Genomic DNA, 19,541 nt, shown 5'->3' on the forward strand with positions numbered 1-19,541 from the left:
TCCCCCCTCGAGGTTTCCGCAACATGAGTTTTTCCTAACCCAAGTCGTGTGACAGCAATCAATCTTCTTCTAGAAGGTTTTGTACTTTTGTTCCCTTTACATTTCTCCTTTTTTGCCTTGTTGGGGAGCACTCATTGTAGGCAAAGGTAAAAACCGGAATTTAATATATTTTTTTTTAAGAAAGGAAAGAAAGGAAGCGCTGCTCTGCCTCCTCCCCCCCCCAGTCCTGGATCCCGACGGGCTCTCCTCACTTGCTGGAAAAGAGACTTTTCTAGAGGGGGTGCGGAAGGACCTCCGAGGGACTCAGCCACCCCCGGTCGTGCCCCTCCGGCCGGCCCTCGCCTCGCCCCTCCGGCCCTTCCTCCGCCTCGCCGGGGAGAACAGCTGCCTCTGCCCCCGCCTGACCCCCTTCTCATCTCTCCCCCCCCAGAGCATTTCCTCTTCCAGAGGAAGTCCGAGTGCCACTTCTCCGCCTCCTCCAACGGGACGCTCCAACGCATCCGCCTCCTGCAGAGGGACTTCTGGGGCCGGCAGGAGCTCCTCTACTTCGACAGTGACCAAAGGAGGTTCGTGGCCGTGGCCGAGCTGGGGAAGCGTCAAGCCGAAGCCTGGAACAAGGACAAGAACGTCCTGAGCCGCTATAGGGCCAACGTGGAGCACTTCTGCCGGCACAACTACGGCATCTACGAGGGCTTCTCCTCCCGCAGGAAGAGTAAGTGGAGGGAGGTGGGGGACATCTGGCGCTTCTTCTGCCCGCGAAACTGGGGAAAGGTCGGCACGCCCTTCATGCAAGCAGGCCGCTGAGTGAGACTAGAAGGGGGCTGGGGAGACCCAAAAGTGGGGGGCGAAGGCTTTCCCCACAGCAGACTCTTGCAGGAACTCCTCTGCCCCACCCCCCTTGGCTCTGCCCCCTCCCTCCACACATGGAACCAAATGAAGAATGGGAAGGGGAGGGGTGTGAGGGAAGGGGAGGCAAGAAAGGGGAGAACCGACAGGGGGCAAATGAGGGCATTGCCCCCATATGATAATTCTGCCCCCAAATGATAATTCTGCCTGCCAATTGAAATTTTCCTTCCGTCCCCAAATTTCTAGCATTACAGTAACTTCAAACTTCAGGTTTGCTTTCTGAAATGCAGTTTAGGCATCCAAAGAGAGGGGCAGGGCAAAGTCACCCCGGCAGAAGGAGGACACAAACTTTTGCATTTTGCTAATAAGAAGTTTGAGTGTGAGAAGTTTGTCTGGAGCAGAGCAGAGGGGAGGCAAAGGGGGCAGGAGGGATGAGGGCCAGAATGGGACAGGATGTGGCCCCTGAAGTTCTCCTCCGTAAACATAGCAAAGGGATGAGTTCAAAGGGTTTGCAGTTGGAGGAAGGCGAGGCGGGAAGGACCTCTTTTGATCTGCACTGCAGAGCATCTCTCCCGTTGGAGTCAATTTAATGATTTCCCCACTAAAATGTAGTGTTTTCACGCACATGACTGGTGGCAAATTTTAGTGGCTAGTGGGAAATCTGGTGGATGTCAAGCGTTTTATGGTCAGCATCTGCTGTTTTTCACAAATTCTTCCATTTCATTCCCCCCCCCCCCCGCTATTATGTATTTCATGAAACTGTCTTGCCAAAATTCTACTTTTGGATATTGTATTTTTCATTGTGTTTCATTTTCTGTGCATAGTTTCTAAAGTGCTACTTGTCTATTATTTCCTTTCCGCTGTAAGCCACGGCTAGCTGTCTGCCTCTTTGACTGAAAGGAGACCAGAGTAAATTACCCAATTTACTTACCTAAGTCAAGTCTCCTGATCCTCTGGTGTGCTTGTTTTGTAAAGGTATAGAGAACGAAGAGGTTCTTGCCAGTTGACTGACTGAGAAGGAAAATGTGCAGCCCTATTCTACCCAATCAAAGTGTGAGGCAGGCTAAGCCACCACCAAAGGAGACATGATTAGGAACTATAAGCCTCAGCAATAAATGGCCTGAGCATGCGCAGAGTGCACCTGCCTCACCAATGAGGGACCTTTGTATAAACAGTACATCTTATCATCATCACAGGAAGGGCCTGCTGGATCAGGCAAAGGCCCACCTAGTCCAGCATCCTGTTCTCAGAGTAGCCAACCCCCCACACACCCCACCTAGGAATGCAAAATCTCCATACTTCTCTCAGATCTAAAAGCCACACACACACATTTCTACCTGCAGTTCCAAACTTAAATACAACACACCAATGACTGCTAGGACTTTAAACTTCTGTCATCCACCTTGTTAAGCAATTCCTCACAAGGGTGTCAAATGTGTTATCAAACATGGTGTCCAGTGGGTCAAGGTCAGATTCTGGTGGATTTGGGGCGTGGGTCTGGTGAGAAAAACAGTTCTCGTTGGCAACACTGATCTCCCTCTGTAGGTGTTGGGGGGTATTATTCATTTTATTGATTATTTTATTTATACCCCGCCCTCCCTTCCAGCAGGAGCCCAGGGTGGCCAACAGAAACACTAAAAACACTTCAAAACATCATAAAAAGACCTTAAAATACATTAAGACAAAACAATGTTAAAAACATTTTTAAAAACCCTTAAAAGCAATTCTGACACAGACGCAGCCTGTTAGCATGAGTGCGTCTGGTGGGTGTGGCTGGGCCTCTGGGCCTCAGCCTGGTCCAGGGCAGCACCTGGGAAGATGCAGAGAGGGGAGTGAGCTGGAAGGAGACCCCTTACTAACCCAGGCAATGGGGAGCTGGAATATTGGGTGTGTGCAACAGTTTTTGACCTCCACCCACCTGTGCAAATGATTCTTTTCATAATAGGGTTTTATTAAAGAACAACTCTTTACACTTTACATATACCAACCTTTCCATTTAAAACATTACAACATAATTCACCTTACGTCGTAGTAGCCCTATACATTATATGTTTCATGTTTTAACAACCCCCTTCAAAATATAAACTACCCTCCTCCCTCCCACCCTCAATCCCCCTGAGAAGGGCAGAACTAATTCCATGATTCACCATTCCATGAAAAGGAAGAGTTCTTAGCTTAACCATATAACTTTTGCTGCGGCCGACAAATGTCCTTGTAAATCATGTTCTGAGATGTATGTAATAAAGTTCCACCATATAGCATTGAAGTTGTCTGTCTTTTCCAATCCTCGAGAGAGGTGACATGAACAAGCAATGTTCCCTAGTAAGGCAATCTTCCATACATTGTTTATCCATGCCAATCTGTTCAAGTCTTTTAATTCTTTCCATCTTTGAACCACCGTCTCATGTGCCGCCAGAAGCAGTGAAGATATCAATTCTTAAATTTAATATTCACATTCTGATCTTCAAATATGGATAATAGAAATAACTCAGCAGAACATACAATCTTTTCCCCTGTAATTTTGAGAATTCTCTGTGGACCTCCCCCCCAAAAATCTGAATTCGGGGGCAGGCCCACAAATTGTAAATTAATCTTTTCCCAATCACATATCACTTTGCCTGATTTGTTTGTTAAAGAATATATTTTTATTTAAATTTTGTTTCTTTTTAATGCATTAGATAATAGTTTAGAATGTTTATTCCGTGCCTCATAATACTGTTGTCAAACATACAGTAAAGAAGTGGCCATTTTATTCATTTCCAAGTCTTCAGGTTCTTTACGTTGGATCTCTAATATATGCAAGATCCTTCTAGAACCCCTTTGTTTATAACGCTGTTCCAGACTCAATATATCTTTTAATAATTGAGAACTAATAGGATCGGCAATTTTGCTTCTTCTTTGCTTCTTCTGCTATGCATACTCCTCTGATTGTTGCTCTCGTAGGATCCCAAACTGTGGTAAGTGCTGTATCTGGAGTTATGTTGACTTCAAAATGTTCATTTAATGCTGTTATATTTTGAACTGAGTCTTGAGAGGCCATTAAATTTGGATTTAACCTCCAGATTGGATGAGCAGGAGTGAATTGCAAACATCAAAGTACCACTACAACCACTGCATGGTGTGACCCTGTCCTTGGCATTATGTCTGCTGACCACAAATGTGAGAGCAGGGGGCAGATATTAATACATGATCCAGCCGGGAAAGAGATTTATACCTTGAAGAAAAATATGAATCATTACTAGGGTTGCCAGATCTCCAGTTTTCTGCCGGAGTCTCCGGCAAAAGGGGGCTGTCTCCGGCCTCCGGCCATACTTTGTGTGAAGACGTTGATCTCCAGCTTTTGAACATCCCCCTCAGGCACGCATGCGTGATTGACACACGCATACCTTGGGCTGTGGCTGGCCGCCTTCCCGCCCGATCTCAGTCAGGCAGGGTCTGCAGAGACAGGAGGACTTGATCTGCCGTAGTTGTTCCTGTGCTTGAGCAAGGCCCAGCACGTCTAGCCACCACCCCTGCAGGGACCCCCCCAGCAGCAGCCCCTGCCCGCTGGCGAGCAGCACACAGCTGCAGCAGCAGCCCCACCGCCGACCGCAGGTGAGGGTGCTGGACGTGGAGCCCACAGGTGCCTGGCCGACTGAGGGCAGCCTCCTGGCCCACATCTGCCACGACGTGGGCACCTTCATCCAGCCGGCGCCCCTGCAGTGACCCCCCCCAGCAGCAGCCCCGCGGGAAGCAGTTGCTAGAAGACGGCATCCGAGCGGCCTGGCAGCCTCAGCAGGAGCTGTGAAGAGGTGGTGGCAGTGGAGGCCAGGCTGGGCTGGCTCCTTCTTAGCACTGCCCTGGAGCCAGTTCCCCTGCTCCGGAAAGGATGGCCGGCCACTTCACCCCTCATGCTGTGGGCGTCGCTGGGTGGCAGCGGCCGCAATGGGGCTCAGCAGTCTCTGGCTGGGGAGGCCCATCGCGGCCACTGCCGCCCAGTGGCGCCCACAGCATGAGGGGTGAAGCAGCCAGCCATCCTTTCCGGAGCAGGGGAGCCTTCTCAGCGTCTAAGAAGGTGCCGGCCCTGGCCAGCCTCCACTCCTGCTGAGGCTGGCAGGCCGCTCGGATGCTGTCTCCTAGCAACCGCAACTGTAGGCAGCTGACACAGAACATAAAAAGCACTTTGCATATCCTCTGCACTCAAAATGTCAAGATTTGTCTCTAAGTGAACTCAATGTCTGTGCCAAAGAAATACAAATTCTGTGGTGCAATATAAATGTTGCAAATTAAATAAAATGACATATGTTTGGTTATTTAGCATACATAATTCTGCATACATAATTCTCCTTCTATGGTCCAGGTTCTTTATTAATTAAAGAATAACTAGAAGAAGAAAAAGTTAGGATGGGTTCATAGATTGTAGATTGGTACGTATGAAAGAAGCCACGGCCCTTTGGAATGAACGTGGATCTATTCTACCCAGATTATACAGCAGGGTGTCACCCACACTACTGCTGGATGTAGGCTCAGTGGCCCAAAGCAAGGGTGGAGAACCTGTAGCCCTCCAGATGGTGCTGGACTCTAATTCCCATCAGTTCCAGCCCGTATAGCCAATGCTTAGGGAGCTGTAGTCCTGCCAACTCCTGGAGGGCCACAGGTTCCCCATCCCCTGGTCCAAAGCCTGCAGCCTTTAACTTTTGATATGAGTGTTGACTTCCACATGTTAAGCTGCACATCTGTCTGCTAAGAAAGTTGTCTGGATTCCAGTATTGCATACCGCTTTTTGTGCAATGATTTTTTTAACCCTGTATGAGTAGCATGCAAAAAGCTAATTCAAACTGGGAATATGCACAGTGCTGGCATTCATAGAACAGTCTCAGCATGTGGTAGCTGACCCTATCTCAAAACTGTGGTTGTCAAATACCAAGGGGTGTAATGCAATTGTCCTGACAAAAAATGACCAAGAACAATCCTGGCACCAGATAAGTAGACATATACAGGATTTCACTGTTAAAATGTTAGATCATCACCACCATCATAATCTCAACAGGAGTTTTCTTAATTGAAATGTTGTTGTTGTTATGTGCCTTCAAGTCGATTATAACTTATGGCGACCCTATGAATCAGTGACCTCCAAGAGCATCTGTCATGAGCCACCCTGTTCAGATCTTGTAAGTTCAGGTCTGTGGGTTCCTTTATGGTATCAATCCATCTCTTGTTTGGCCTTCCTCTTTCTCTACTCCCTGCTGTTTTTCCCAGCATTATTGCCTTTTCTAGTGAATCATGTCTTCTCATGATGTGTCCAAAGTATGAGAACCTCAGTTTCATCATTTTAGCTTCTAGTGATAGTTCTGGTTTAATTTGTTCTGACACCCAATTTTTTGTCTGTTTTGCCTAGAATGCCCTCCCTTGTCCTTAACATGGCTGCAACCTCAGGGAGAGGGCTGCATAACCTCAGAGAGGGGCTGAAGAACCTCAGGGAGAGGGCTGCATAACCTCAGAGGGGGGCAGAGAGAGCAATGGGCTGCATAACCTCAGAGAGAGGTGGGGCTGCTGTGGGCTGAACAATTCTCAGCGCTGATGTGCCTGTCCCTCCACCTTTATCTTGCTGTAGATGGCCGTGATGAGGTCCAGAACATCCAAGAAGCACGCACAGTAGGATCTTGGTAGGCATGACTTTATGGAATCGTATGGCTTCCTTTATGGAATCAATCCATGTCTTGTTTGGCCTTCCTATTTTTCTACTTCCTGCTATTTTCCCAAGCATTATAAAATATTTTTATTTTGTATAATCTTTTATAAGACGTTTCATCTTGATGCAATTGAAAACCATTCAATTGCTTCAGCAGGCAAAAAAGTCATTAAGTGGTCTGCCAAGACCCACAGTAATGTTCAAGTAGTGGTGGTGGTGAGCTTGCAAATCCCTGGTCTATCGCCTTGCTGTCTGGTTGTGACCTTACAGGATGCATTTGACTGTCCAGGATTGGATGCTGGGTTTGAAGAACATAAGGACAGCCCTGCTGGATCAGCCAAAGGCCCATTTAATCCAGTGTCTTGTTTGCACAGTGACCACCTAGATGCCTGTGGGAAGCCCACAAGCAGGAACCCAGAGTAGCACCGCTGTCCCCACTTGTGATTCCAATCAAATGTTACACAGAGCCATATAGCTTGTGATATGAAGGGCCTTTACTCTGATCCAACAGGGCTCCTCCAGCAGCATTGTGGCATACTTGTGTGCAGGGCTGGATTACCCACTAGGCCCCTGCATTAGTGCCTATGAAACTCCTACAGGTCTACAAGAAAGTTTGGGATCTACAAAATAAGTTAATTAAATGTTCCCTAAAGGCGTTGAACTGTGACCTGGCAGACCAGGGTTTGAATCCCCACACAGCCATGAAGCTCACTGGGTGACCTTGGGCCAGTCACTGCCTCTCAGACTCAGAGGAAGGCAATAGTAAACCACCTCTGTCTGAATACTGCTTACCATGAAGACCCTATCTGGGATCAACTTGAAGGCAATCCATTTCCATTTTGCATCACCCTAAGCTTGTGAGAAAGAATGACCTTGTCACTTCAGATGGACCTAGGAACACCCTATTTTAGGTAAGATTTCTATTTTAATCTCCAGAGAATTTTTTTTGAATGGTATGCTCCAAGCAATGGTGGTTGATACAATGTATCATGTTTAATGATGTCACTAGGGCCCGCCCTGTGACATCACTAGGGCCCGCCCCCATTTTCTCAGGGTTTTGGATGGTTCCGACCTGGCAACCCTAATCATCACTGATCCCTGGGTTGGCCTGTCTTCAGGCATCAGACAAATAAAATCGTGTTAATAGTTGTAATAATTGATTTCTCTCTCTTACAGGCCCTCTCTGCCCCCTTGTAGATAGATGTATATTTGCATCGCAGACCATGTTCAAACCTCCCCCTATCATAACACTGGTTTCTTTTGCAAATTTGGTTAATTTTTTAAAGAATCTTACATGAAAAAGAGATTGGACATGTATTTGGAGCATCCAGTGATGCCACTGTGAATAACCTCCCCTCCAACAATCCTCTAGCAAAAATACATCTTCCATCAGGGTCTCTACAGATAGCTTGTAACTGAAAATCAACAGAGCTTGCCAATATTGAGAGTGGGAAGATCCTCCGTCTCTTAATAATATTCCCTAATCCTCTAACATTTAATGTTACACAGCAAAAATCAAACATTTAAAAAAATAATAAACTGCCATTTAATTATACCACCACCAGCAAAACCCAAATTACTCACCATATTGTCTCACAATTTCCCTTCCATTTTATTTATCCCCTCCTCTTTCTCAGAACCCCCCTTCTGTTGACGTGTGTGTGTTGTTGCGTGAAACAGCATACATTACGTTGGAGTTAAGTTGAGCAAGAAACTTCTTCAGAGCATTAGATCATGTTAAGAGTCTTTATTAAGACATTACGGCCAAAGGCTTAAGAGTAAATACATGTAGAGTTTCTTTAGTCACCCCCCTTCTGGTACATCTCTCTCCAAAGGTAAACACAGAAGACAACCTCTCAGTTCAGAGGCATGATACAGAAGACTCAGCTTAACACAGATAGCTGCTAGAACTTTTCCCAGTCTATCGCGATGGTTACCATAGCAACGGCCTTGGCTGTCCGTTCCCAGACTGGGCAAAGACATAACTCCCCCTGGCTACAGTTTTTCAGACTTGATGGAAAACAAACTCAGTGACAGTGCGGTTCAATGGTCAACACCTTCGCCCCCACCCACTCAGCTGCCCCCACTGCCCAGCTATAGGCTCCCATATGTATCTCAGGAGCCTGCAACATAAACCAGGTGTATTTCTGCCAACTTTGGGCCTGACTAAAGTGGGGGTAAAAACATGTGCTGTTGCTGTTGGCAAAACTAACCACCACACCTGTATCCAGATCATTGTTGGTTGTTGTTATGTGCCTCCAAGTTGATCAGACTTATGGACCACCCTGCTCAGGTCTTGTAAGTTCAGGTCTGTGGCTTCCTTTATGGAATCAATCCATCTCTTGTATGGCCTTCCTCTTTTTCTGCTCTCTTCTGTTTTCCCCAGCATTATTCTCTTTTCTAGTGAATCATGTCTTCTCGTGATGTGTCCAAAGTATGAGAAACTCAGTCTCATCATTTTAGCTTCTAGTGACAGTTCTGGTTTAATTTGTTCTGACACCCAATTATTGGTCTTTTTTGCAGTCCATGATATGTGCAAAGCTCTCCTCCAACACCACATTTCAAAGGAGTTGATTTTTCTCTTATCCACTTTTTTCACTGTCCAACTTTCACATCCATCAGTGATACATCTTTGCATTTGAGGCCCTTTCTAGTTCTCTCGCAGTTGCCCTCCTCAGTCCTAGCCTTGTTCTGATTTCTTGACTATTGTCTCCATTTTGGTTAATGACTGTGCCGAGGTATTGATAATCCTTGGCAAGTTCAATGTTCTCATTGTCCACTTTAAAGTTACATAATCTTCTGTTGTCATTACTTTAGTCTTCTTGACGTTCAGCTGTAGTCCTTCTTTTGTGCTTTCCTCTTTAACTTTCATCAGCATTCATTTCAAATTGTTACTGGTTTCTGCCGGTAGTATGGTGTCATCTGCATATCTTAAATTATTGCTATTTCTCCCTCCAGTTTTAACAGTTTTATTCCTAAAAGTGTGAAGAGGAACTCAAGGGCCACAGTGACTCCAAAGTGTATTTATGAACAGTATTTTATTGACAACATTTATATACCGCTTTATTGTAAAAAATATCAAAGCAGTTTACAGAAAGAATTTAAACAGTTAAAGACAGGTATTTAAAAACATTCAAAATAATGAAACCAACAATGAGTTAAAAACAGATTTGAAAACACAATAGCTTCTACATGCCTGGATAGGCTTGCCTAAAGAAAAATGATTTTAGCAGCTGCTGAAAAGAGGTAAAAGCTGCCAGTCAAGATGGCTGATTGTATTTCCTCCATGATCAGAGGCATCTCTGAATCCCACTCGCTGGGAAACCTGAGCAGGAGATGAGGCTTTTGCATTCCTGTCCTACTTCCAGTTGGGGCATCTAGTTGGTCTCTGCAGTGAGAAGAAGGTGCTGGACCAGTTTTTGTTTATTTAATGTTAAGAAAATATATGTGCCATATTTCGGCCCAATAAATTGGTCCCCAAAGTGCTTTTCATTTGCATGTTTATATGCATAAGAATGAATCTTTGGCCTGATCTAGCAAGCTTTCTTTTATACAGCCATGAGAGTGGCTGTATACTATAGCCAGTGTGGATTTTTTGCATTCCGCAAAGTTAAATTGGAAATACCCCCATGCCATTCTGATGCTTCCCATAAGCTCCCAGGATATGGTCTGAAGGCACATGAGACCAGCACACTGGTGAAGCTAAGCATAAGAACATAAGAACATAAGAAGAGCCTGCTGGATCAGGCCAGTGGCCCATCTAGTCCAGCATCCTGTTCTCACAGTGGCCAGCCAGGTGCCTGGGGGAAGCCCGCAAGCAGGACCCGAGTGCAAGAACACTCTCCCCTCCTGAGGCTTCCGGCAACTGGTTTTCAGAAGCATGCTGCCTCTGACTAGGGTGGCAGAGCACAGCCATCATGGCTAGTAGCCATTGATAGCCCTGTCCTCCATGAATTTGTCTAATCTTCTTTTAAAGCCATCCAAGCTGGTGGCCATTACTGCATCTTGTGGGAGCAAATTCCATAGTTTAACTATGCGCTGAGTAAAGAAGTACTTCCTTTTGTCTGTCCTGAATCTTCCAACATTCAGCTTCTTGGAATGTCCACGAGTTCTAGTATTATGAGAGAGGGAGAAGAACTTTTCTCTATCCACTTTCTCAATGCCATGCATAATTTTATACACTTCTATCATGTCTCCTCTGACCCGCCTTTTCTCTAAACTAAAAAGCCCCAAATGCTGCAACCTTTCCTCGTAAGGGAGTCGCTCCATCCCCTTGATCATTCTGGTTGCCCTCTTCTGAACCTTTTCCAACTCTATAATATGCTTTTTGAGATGAGGCGACCAGAACTGTACACAGTATTCCAAATGCGGCCGCACCATAGATTTATACAACGGCATGATGATATCGGCTGTTTTATTTTCAATACCTTTCCTAATTATTGCTAGCATGGAATTTGCCTTTTTCACAGCTGCCGCACACTGGGTCGACATTTTCATCGTGCTGTCCACTACAACCCCGAGGTCTCTCTCCTGGTCGGTCACCGCCAGTTCAGACCCCATGAGCGTATATGTGTAATTCAGATTTTTTGCTCCAATATGCATAATTTTACACTTGTTTATATTGAATTGCATTTGCCATTTTTCCACCCATTCACTCAGTTTGGAGAGGTCTTTTTGGAGCTCTTCGCAATCCCTTTTTCTTTTAACAACCCTGAACAATTTAGTGTCATCAGCAAACTTGGCCACTTCACTGCTCACTCCTAATTCTAGGTCATTAATGAACAAGTTGAAAAGTACAGGTCCCAATACCGATCCTTGAGGGACTCCATTTTCTACAGCCCTCCATTGGGAGAACTGTCCGTTTATTCCTACTCTCTGCTTTCTGCTTCTTAACCAATTCCTTATCCACAAGAGGACCTCTCCTCTTATTCCATGACTGCTAAGCTTCCTCAGAAGCCTTTGGTGAGGTACCTTGTCAAACGCTTTTTGAAAGTCTAAGTACACTATGTCCACTGGATCACCTCTATCTATATGCTTGTTGACACTCTCAAAGAATTCTAATAGGTTACTGAGACAGGACTTTCCCTTGCAGAAGCCATGCTGGCTCTGCTTCAGCAAGGCTTGTTCTTCTATGTGCTTAGTTAATCTAGCTTTAATCATACTTTCTACCAGTTTTCCAGGGACAGAAGTGAAGCTAACTGGCCTGTAATTTCCGGGATCCCCTCTGGATCCCTTTTTGAAGATTGGCATTACATTTGCCACTTTCCAGTCCTCAGGCACAGAGGAGGACAGGGTCAGGTCTGGTCAGTGCCTGGATGGGAGACTGCCTGGGAACTGTATATAAGCCGCCTTGGGTTTCTATCATGAAAAGAAAGGTGGGATATAAATGTAATAAAAAAATAAATAATAAGTTCACTTCAAAACAAAACCTTACAAAACTTCTAGTTCTGAACTCAGAAACACTTGCTTAACAACTCTCTAAATTTTCATGGCAATACACAAAACAGTCAGAGAGAATCAAGAGTTCAAAGTGTAAAAAGAGAGGGGGGAAACCAGACCCCTTTTAGACTTTTTTTCTGTCAGGTTTCTCATAATCTGTTGAAATTAATTAAAAATCAGCCATGTTCACGGAGTACTTGTAATGCTCTTACTGACCTTGTCCCATACTCTGATTTTCATGTTCTGCAGTTTTAAAGTTAAAAAAAAAAAAAACCTATCTGAACTTTAAATAATTTAAGAAATTTTACATTGAACTCAATGATAATGTCAGGCATGCTCGGTAAGAACCAACTCTCAGTGTCCTAAAAGCCAAACTCACAGCTGCTGGGCTTGTGATTTCACTTGATCCAGTCATGGCTTTCCCCAAGGAATCCTGGGAAGTGTAGTTTGTAAAGGGTGCTGAGAGGAGTCTCCTATGCCCCTGACAGAGCTTCAGTGGCCAGAGCGGTTTAACAGTCAGCTGCTTTGACTGAAGCTCTGTGAGGGGAACAGAGCCTCTCCTAGCAACTCTCAGCACTAACTACACCTCTGAGGATTCTTTGGAGGAAGCCATGAGTCAGTGGCGTCACCAGGGTTGGTGTCACCCGGTGTGATAACTCATGGTGTCACCCAGGGCTGGCTCCAGGCATGCGGGGGGCTTTGCGCATCAGCTTGCCCTGGCCCCCTGTGGGTGGGGGTGTGAGCATGCACATACGTGCAACCCCCCTGCACCCCCGTGCAGCCCCCTACCTCTCTACAGTAGTCTTTACCATTGCCCTTAATAAAGATGGTGGCCGCAGTTTCCCTAAGGGGAATGAAGCCTCCGCCGCCATCTTTGTTGATGGCACATGTGCTTGCTACAAACGCTCATCTCTGCCATCAACTAAGATGGCGGCAGCGGGTTCAGTATCTTAGGGAAACTGTGGCCGCCATCTTAATTAAGGGCAATGGTAAAGACTACTGTAGACAGGTAGGGGGGCTGCGCAGGGGTGCAGGGGGTCCACAGATCACAGAAGGGGACCGAAGGGCCCCTCAGGGGCTCCTGTAGCTCCGGGGCCTTCGGGCCAGAGCCCAACATGGCCGCCCTTTAAAACTGGCCCTGGTGGTGGGTGCCACCAGGAAAAGGAGAGCTAGGCGCGGCTCTGGGTGTCACCCCCCTCTCGGTGCCACCCAGGTGCGGTCTGCACCCCCCGCCCCTGCCTAATGATGCCCCTGCCATGAGTCAGTATATACCATATAGCATATGCCCTTCCTGATCTAAAATGCAGTCTAGGGTTTATTCACCTAGACAAGACTTGGGTTCTTCCCCCCCCCAATATCTTGGCTTGCATTTCACTTTCTAAGCAATCTGCCAAGTGTAAAAATAAATAAGAGATAAAGGAAGCCGGGAATAAAGCCAGCCTCAGCTGGGTGAAGCTCCTCGGGGTGTGTTCAGCTGACTTTTAGAAAAGACTGTTGGGAAGGTGTTTCCTCTAGATGGCGGCCGAGTGATCGCCTCTAGCAGGAGGAATCTAAGCATGCAGCCAGCACAACCAATCTACTCTTGCTACCCCACCAGGGGGACAAGATTCAACTAACACTTCTCTGAGGCTTGACTGGAGTAGCCCACGTAGCAAGCAAAGATGATACTTTCAGATAACACAGAGGGCTATAAAAAGGCAAGAAATCCAAGGCATTTCACCAGGGCTTTTTAGCCTGGTCGAAGATACTGGTTGCAGGTCTGAGGTTCATCTCACATATTGGGTGAGACAATTCAGTTTTTTCTGGATATAATGAAGTACTGATACAGAAATGTAACTTATTTGATTTTGACTAATTGTGATGTAACATTTGATTCACAAATATCACAATATAACTTGTATGGTTCTGACTTATGTGGTACGGCCAACTATATACATTTAGCTAAAAGTGTTTAAGAAATAAATGTTTAAACTACTCCACTGTTTATGCCCCAATATTTTTCCTGGTATCTCCCAAATCCCAAGGATCCTTGAGAGGGATCTCCAACCAGTAGCCTGCCTATTCATATGACTGCTGTCCCTAAACATGCAAGCTTAAATGAGCATGTTGGATGTATAAGGGATCTGAACAGCCTCCGGACAAAAGGGAGAACATGAGGACCCTCGATCCTGTGCATTTATAGAGGCTGTCCAGGCAGTTTCCCCACCCCCAGTTCCCCCATGGTAGTCCCCTAGATATTCACCCCACACAACTACTAAGTCCCCTTTTCACCTTCGCAACCCCATTTCTGAAGCTGCTCCTCTCTTCTGTTCAGAAAAGAAACCTCCCCCCATTCCACCCCCAACCACATCAGCTCTTTCCTTGCCCTTCCCTGCCACCTACCAACAGAACAGACTGCTCAATGGGTGCGGGGAGAAGAGGAGGGGAAGTGAGAGCACCCCCTAGAGGCTGAATTATCACTACAGCGTGACAACAGTTTAATATGTCTATTATAGAGAGGGACAAATATTTCAAGACAACACTTTGGCATTGGCTCTCACAGCAATGTACAAGTAAACAACAGACAATACAATACAGTAATCATACAAGTGGCCACAGGAGACAGTTAAAAACAACAGCAAAGAGAAAGACTTAAGCCCCTCCCTCAGCAGTCTTCTGCTTGAAACTGCAGCCTCCTCCACATGGATGAGTTGTGTTTGTGTGTGTGTTTGTGTGTAGATATTTTAAAAATTCCAGAAAAGCTATAGACAAGTGAGCATCACATATTATCTGACTCTTAGTCTGGCCACCAAGGGAAGCTGGGGCATGATAATCCCTTCTGCCTCCCCCGAAAAAAAATCTTACAGAGAACAAACAGGTTGGTTATGGTGTTAGGAGGGAAGGATTCACTGAGTGTCTACTGGGGATGATGGATGGAAGATGCTGTCACTATTCCTCCCTCCCCCCCTCCCTCCCTCCCTCCCTCCCTCCCTACCTTGAAGTCTGCAGGTCTACCCCTCTGTCAGTCTCTGAAGCCTCCTCACAAATATTCTCTCTCTCTCCCCCTCCAACAGTCCAGCCCAAGGTGAAGATCACACCCACAGAGGATGACTCCTCATTGCACAACACTTTGCTGATTTGCACCGTGGCCAGCTTTTTCCCTCCAAAGATCGAGATCAAGTGGTTCAGGAACAGGAAGGAGGAGACCAGAGTGTGGACCACAGACGTCACCCGGAATGGGGACTGGACCTTCCAGATCCAGGTGATGCTGGAGACGCAGCCAGAACGCGGAGATGTCTATGCCTGTCAGGTGGACCACACCAGCTTCGAGGGCCCCATCACCGTGCAGTGGGGTAGGACAGCCCTGATCCATCTTCCTTATCTCCTGGAGTGGAGGCAGACTCTTTTGGAAAGGGGCATTCCGGGGCCAAGGCCTCCATGAGGGTTAAGGATGCTCCCCTTGTGGTCTGATCCCAGGCCTGCCTTTCCTCAGTCAAGGCTCTCTTTCCTTTGTGTCTCCAGAGCCACAGTTGGACTCCGCCAAGAGCAAGATGTGGACGGGGATTGTGGGGATGGTGCTGGGGCTGGTCTTTGTGGCAACCGGACTCACCCTCTACCTGAAGAAGAAGAAAGGTGATGAGGGAGGTGGGGGGCTGATGGGGGGTCCTGAATCTGGGGGGAACTGGGCTTGGCTCTAGACTCCCCTCCTGTCCTTGCTCCTTCTCCACTCCTAGGAGGTCCCTCTTGGTGTCTAAGACGTGCGCAGAGTTCAGCCTAAACAGAGTCAGAATCACATCCTGCATCTCTTGACACTCGTTCAGTCCTTTTATATTTGGGAATAACAGAACGCTCCTTCCGGTTCTGGATGCCTTTCTCTCTCAGGGTCCATGTGATGAACTCTTCAGGTCCATTTTCCTGCCCACTTGACCAAAAATCTCACTGCAGCAGCTGACCAATGCTCCCTCCGTGCAGAGCGAAGGGCCGTTGTGTTACCCACAGCTGGTCCAAAGGGTGCAGGTGAAGGGAAATGGGAGGGATCCGTGTGATTGTGGGCATTGGGTGGGGGTGGGGAGGTGAGAGGGCAAGATGGCCCCCGCTCTAGTTTTTGTCATTTGGGGAGACATGGTTCTATCCTGCTCACCCTCCACATCACGGATGTTCTCCATTTCGTCCTCTTTCACACTCTGTAACAGGACGGAAGTGGGAGAGCTTTATTTTGTACAAAACAGTTGTCCCTTGAGGGTGTTGTTTTGATCTGGGGTGGGGAGGGTGTTCTCGGGGGCGGGGGCTATTCCATCCTGACTGAGTCTTTCTCTCCTCTCCCCCCAGGGCGATCCATCCCTCAGCCTGCAGGTAACTTTTATCTTGGCTCTTCCCCCCTCACCCTCCCTCCCTTTCCCCAGCTCCTGGGGGGGGCTTTGCTTTTTCACCCACAGACTCTAGATGGGGCAGGAGGGGGCTTCAATTGAAAAACCAATCCCCCCACACACACTCTCCACATTTCCCTCCTGGAAGTGGGTCTGCAGGAGAGTTTCCCACCCCGGAGGGTATCGGGCAGAGCTCCTTCGCAGGGGCCAGTGCAGAGTCCAGGGCGGGTATTCGGCCCTCAGGGGAAGGCAGGTTTCCTGCCCCCTTTGCGGTCCATCTGGAGAAGGACCTTCTTCTGCCCCCTCTCACTCCTCTTCTCTGCTGGGAAGCCAGTCAAGCCCCCCATTCCACCTTCCTTGCCAGCTCAGTGCCTCACCGGACACTCCCCACATCTTGCCTCAGGTGGATTAGGGACCCCCCACACACACAGTCACATGGCCAGTGGGGAGGGATGATGGGAGTTGTAGTCCAGCAAGAGGAGGAGGGCACCAGGTTGGCTATCCCTGAATTAAGCTGTTTTTGTTTTTTGTCTTGTACAGTACTGATTTTCTTTTAAACTCCCTAGTTTTTCTTCTGTGATTTGGACAGACTTTTCCTGGGAAAGCGTCAGATCCATATTTTACAGTAAATAAGCAAACTACTCTTTTGTTGCTCCAGGAGTTGTTTTGGGAAAAGGGGATCACGGCAAGGATCTTGACCCCCTCCCTGCCCCCCTCACGCACACTCAGCCTCTTGACATTCTCTTTTGGCCCCACATCTGAGGGTTGCACCAAAGCCCGGCAGGGATTGTCCTCCCTCCTCACCCCACAATTGATTAGTATCTCTCTTTCTCTCTCTCCTTGGCCTCCAGCGCTCATCAGTTAGACTTCGCTGCTCCGTGGGGATCCCCCGATGTGGAGGAGCACTTTTCTGTCCCCTCCCTCGGCGACTGTCTGCCTGTCCTTGCTCTGAAGACGCAGATTTTGGAGGTGACAAGAGGGGCTGGAGAAGACCCTTCGCAGAGACAAAGCCACTCCCTCCAGAGCCCCACATGTCTTCCGCCTTTCATGTCTCCTTTAGGGGGGGAGAAGGGAAAGGGGGGTCCTATTTGGTGTTTTCTTCCAGCTCTGTAAGCCTGGCTGATCTTTCTGGCACATGTCTTCTAGATCTAGAGTCTCGTGCACTCCCTGCTGGGGGTGGGGCCTGAACTGTCCCTTAAAACAACAAAGGATCTACTCGATCCCATAAGGACTTGGTCTTTAAAGCAGGGAAGGGGAATTTCAGGCCTGGGGTGGGAGGTCAAATGCGGCCCTCCAGACCTCTCTGTTTGCCCCGTGAAGCTCTCCTTTAGCCACCGTCCCCCGTCCCCAGGCCACACCCCTCACTAGCCTCGCTTTGCCCCCTCCCTGAGAACTTCTGCCTGGCTGGAGCCCCCTCCCCCTCCCTGATAATGGCTACTCTTTCTTTGGAGGAGGGAGGGGGAGGGGCAAACCATCCTCCTATTCAAAGGTTAAATTTGCATTCTGTGCTCCACCCACTTTTGCCTCTGGCCACGCCCACCTCTAGCATCTGGCCCCTGGAAGGTTACCCAGAAGGGAAGCGGCCCTTGAGTTGCAAAAAGTTCACTTTCAAGGGCTGCAAAAGGCTTGGCTGCTCTTGCGGACTGATACGGCTGCCACCAGTTCTCTGGGTTACAAGGAAATTGCCTCACGATCAGCCTAGTTCGATGTTGCCTTTACTTTAATGTCTGCACTGATCGGCAGCATCTGAGGGGGGCCAGGGGACGCTTGTGGGTCAGCCCTCTTTCTGCCTGGCCGCCTCCCTCCCCTTCGGATCCGGAGTCAATGTCTGGCCACCCACTCCTGGACAAATGCTGCAAGTCTGAAGCTCCCACTTTCTAGATGATTGTGGGGGAAGGACTCTGCATTCCTCCCCCAGACCCCGAGGATGAGCCCAATTTCCAGAGACAGACCTCCTCCTCCCCCCTCTGCTGACAGCTGGTAATTTGTTAATTGCTCTGTAAATATCCAGCTATTTTATGGCAACCACTAACCACTCTGCCCCTGACCCACTTCAGTCTAGCAGCAGATTTCACAGCCTTGACATGATTTCTTCTGAGTTGTACCAATAAAAATATTTTGAACCTCCCTCAGTCTTTAAACCGTTTTCTTCCCTAAAAGTTAGGGCTCAAAGGAGTGCCACTTTTATCAGTAGTGGGGACTAAATCTGCCCATTTCGATACAACTTCTCTATCTGTATAAATGTTACTTTCTGTCATACCTATAGTGTCTTCCCAGCTTTGATTGGTTACTTCTGTCAAACAATTTCATGCCACCCTTCATTCAAAATGCCAAGGCAGCACAACATGCCATTAAAAGTCAATCAATACGGCACGGATCATAGCAGTTGGACAGTCTCTCCATGGGCTGCTCAATGCATCAGTGCCCAGCAAAGGCCTGAGAGTGAACAAACATCTTTCCAGGAGGCATTAAAAACTCAGCCTTACTTTGATTGTGTGGTTGGATGTTTCCACCAAGTAGGTGCCACAACAGAAAAGGCCCTGCCCCCATTTGTCCCCATTGGGAGATCTGCTTCTATGGGCAAAAGGACCCCTTTGTGCAACCACGTCCCAACTTGTTGAGGACTTTCTGGGCCAGCAAGAGAACTTGGCCCTCGGGGCTGGTAGCCAATTCGCAGCCTGTGGGTGTGGATCTCGGAGTTGTGGTGTGACATGTCTGCAGCTGGTGCCTCCAGCCAGCAAGCAAAGCGTGGCCTTTTGCACAAGCCACGGCTGCTGGACCCAACGTAAGGTGCAGCCCCACAAAGAGAGGACCAGGACCTTTGCTCTGGCTACAAATTAGTTTCCAGGCTCAGTTTAAAGAGCTGGTTTTGACCTATTAAGCCTTGATTGGTACAGGACCCCAATACCTGAAGGACTGCCCCGCCCCACATGAACCAACCTGGACTCTGTTCTTCATCGGAGGCCCTTCTCCGTGTGCCACTTCTGAGGGAAGTGCGGAGCAGGGATGTGGAGTCCGAGTTGTGGAGTCGGAGTCGGCAGGCCTGGCCTTAGCATGTGTGGGGCCCAGGGCAAAAGCATAGTTGCCCCCCCCATTCTTTCTCTCTCTATATATTTATATATATTCAACAGGTTAAGCTTTCACCCAGCATACAAATTGCACTAAATCTTCACCCATTGAATGGCTGCCTGTCACTGCAGCTGTTAAGAACATAAGGACATAAGAAGAGCCTGCTGGAT

General features: G+C 47.8%; 1 protein-coding gene across 2 annotated transcripts in view; it reads left to right on the forward strand.

Annotated features, from left to right (window-relative positions):
- The window catches only part of LOC133381890 (H-2 class II histocompatibility antigen, E-S beta chain-like), a 31,825-nt gene extending 13,395 nt beyond the window's left edge, over positions 1–18,430 (forward strand). The window contains exons 2-7 of one of the 2 annotated variants that reach the window (XR_009761745.1): positions 431–712; positions 15,010–15,288; positions 15,458–15,568; positions 15,670–15,952; positions 16,265–16,288; positions 17,154–18,430. Coding sequence is in view for 1 of the 2 variants with exons in the window: in XM_061621456.1 (XP_061477440.1) it covers positions 431–712; positions 15,010–15,288; positions 15,458–15,568; positions 16,265–16,288; positions 17,154–17,167 (710 nt within the window). In the remaining variant the exon portion in view is untranslated. The remainder of the gene's footprint in view (positions 1–430; positions 713–15,009; positions 15,289–15,457; positions 15,569–15,669; positions 15,953–16,264; positions 16,289–17,153) is intronic. The other variant, XM_061621456.1, reaches the window with a different exon arrangement.
- The last annotated feature ends 1,111 nt before the right edge of the window (positions 18,431–19,541 follow it).

Source organism: Rhineura floridana, chromosome 3, assembly GCF_030035675.1.
Source record: "Rhineura floridana isolate rRhiFlo1 chromosome 3, rRhiFlo1.hap2, whole genome shotgun sequence".
Taxonomy (NCBI): Eukaryota; Metazoa; Chordata; class Lepidosauria; order Squamata; family Rhineuridae; genus Rhineura; species Rhineura floridana.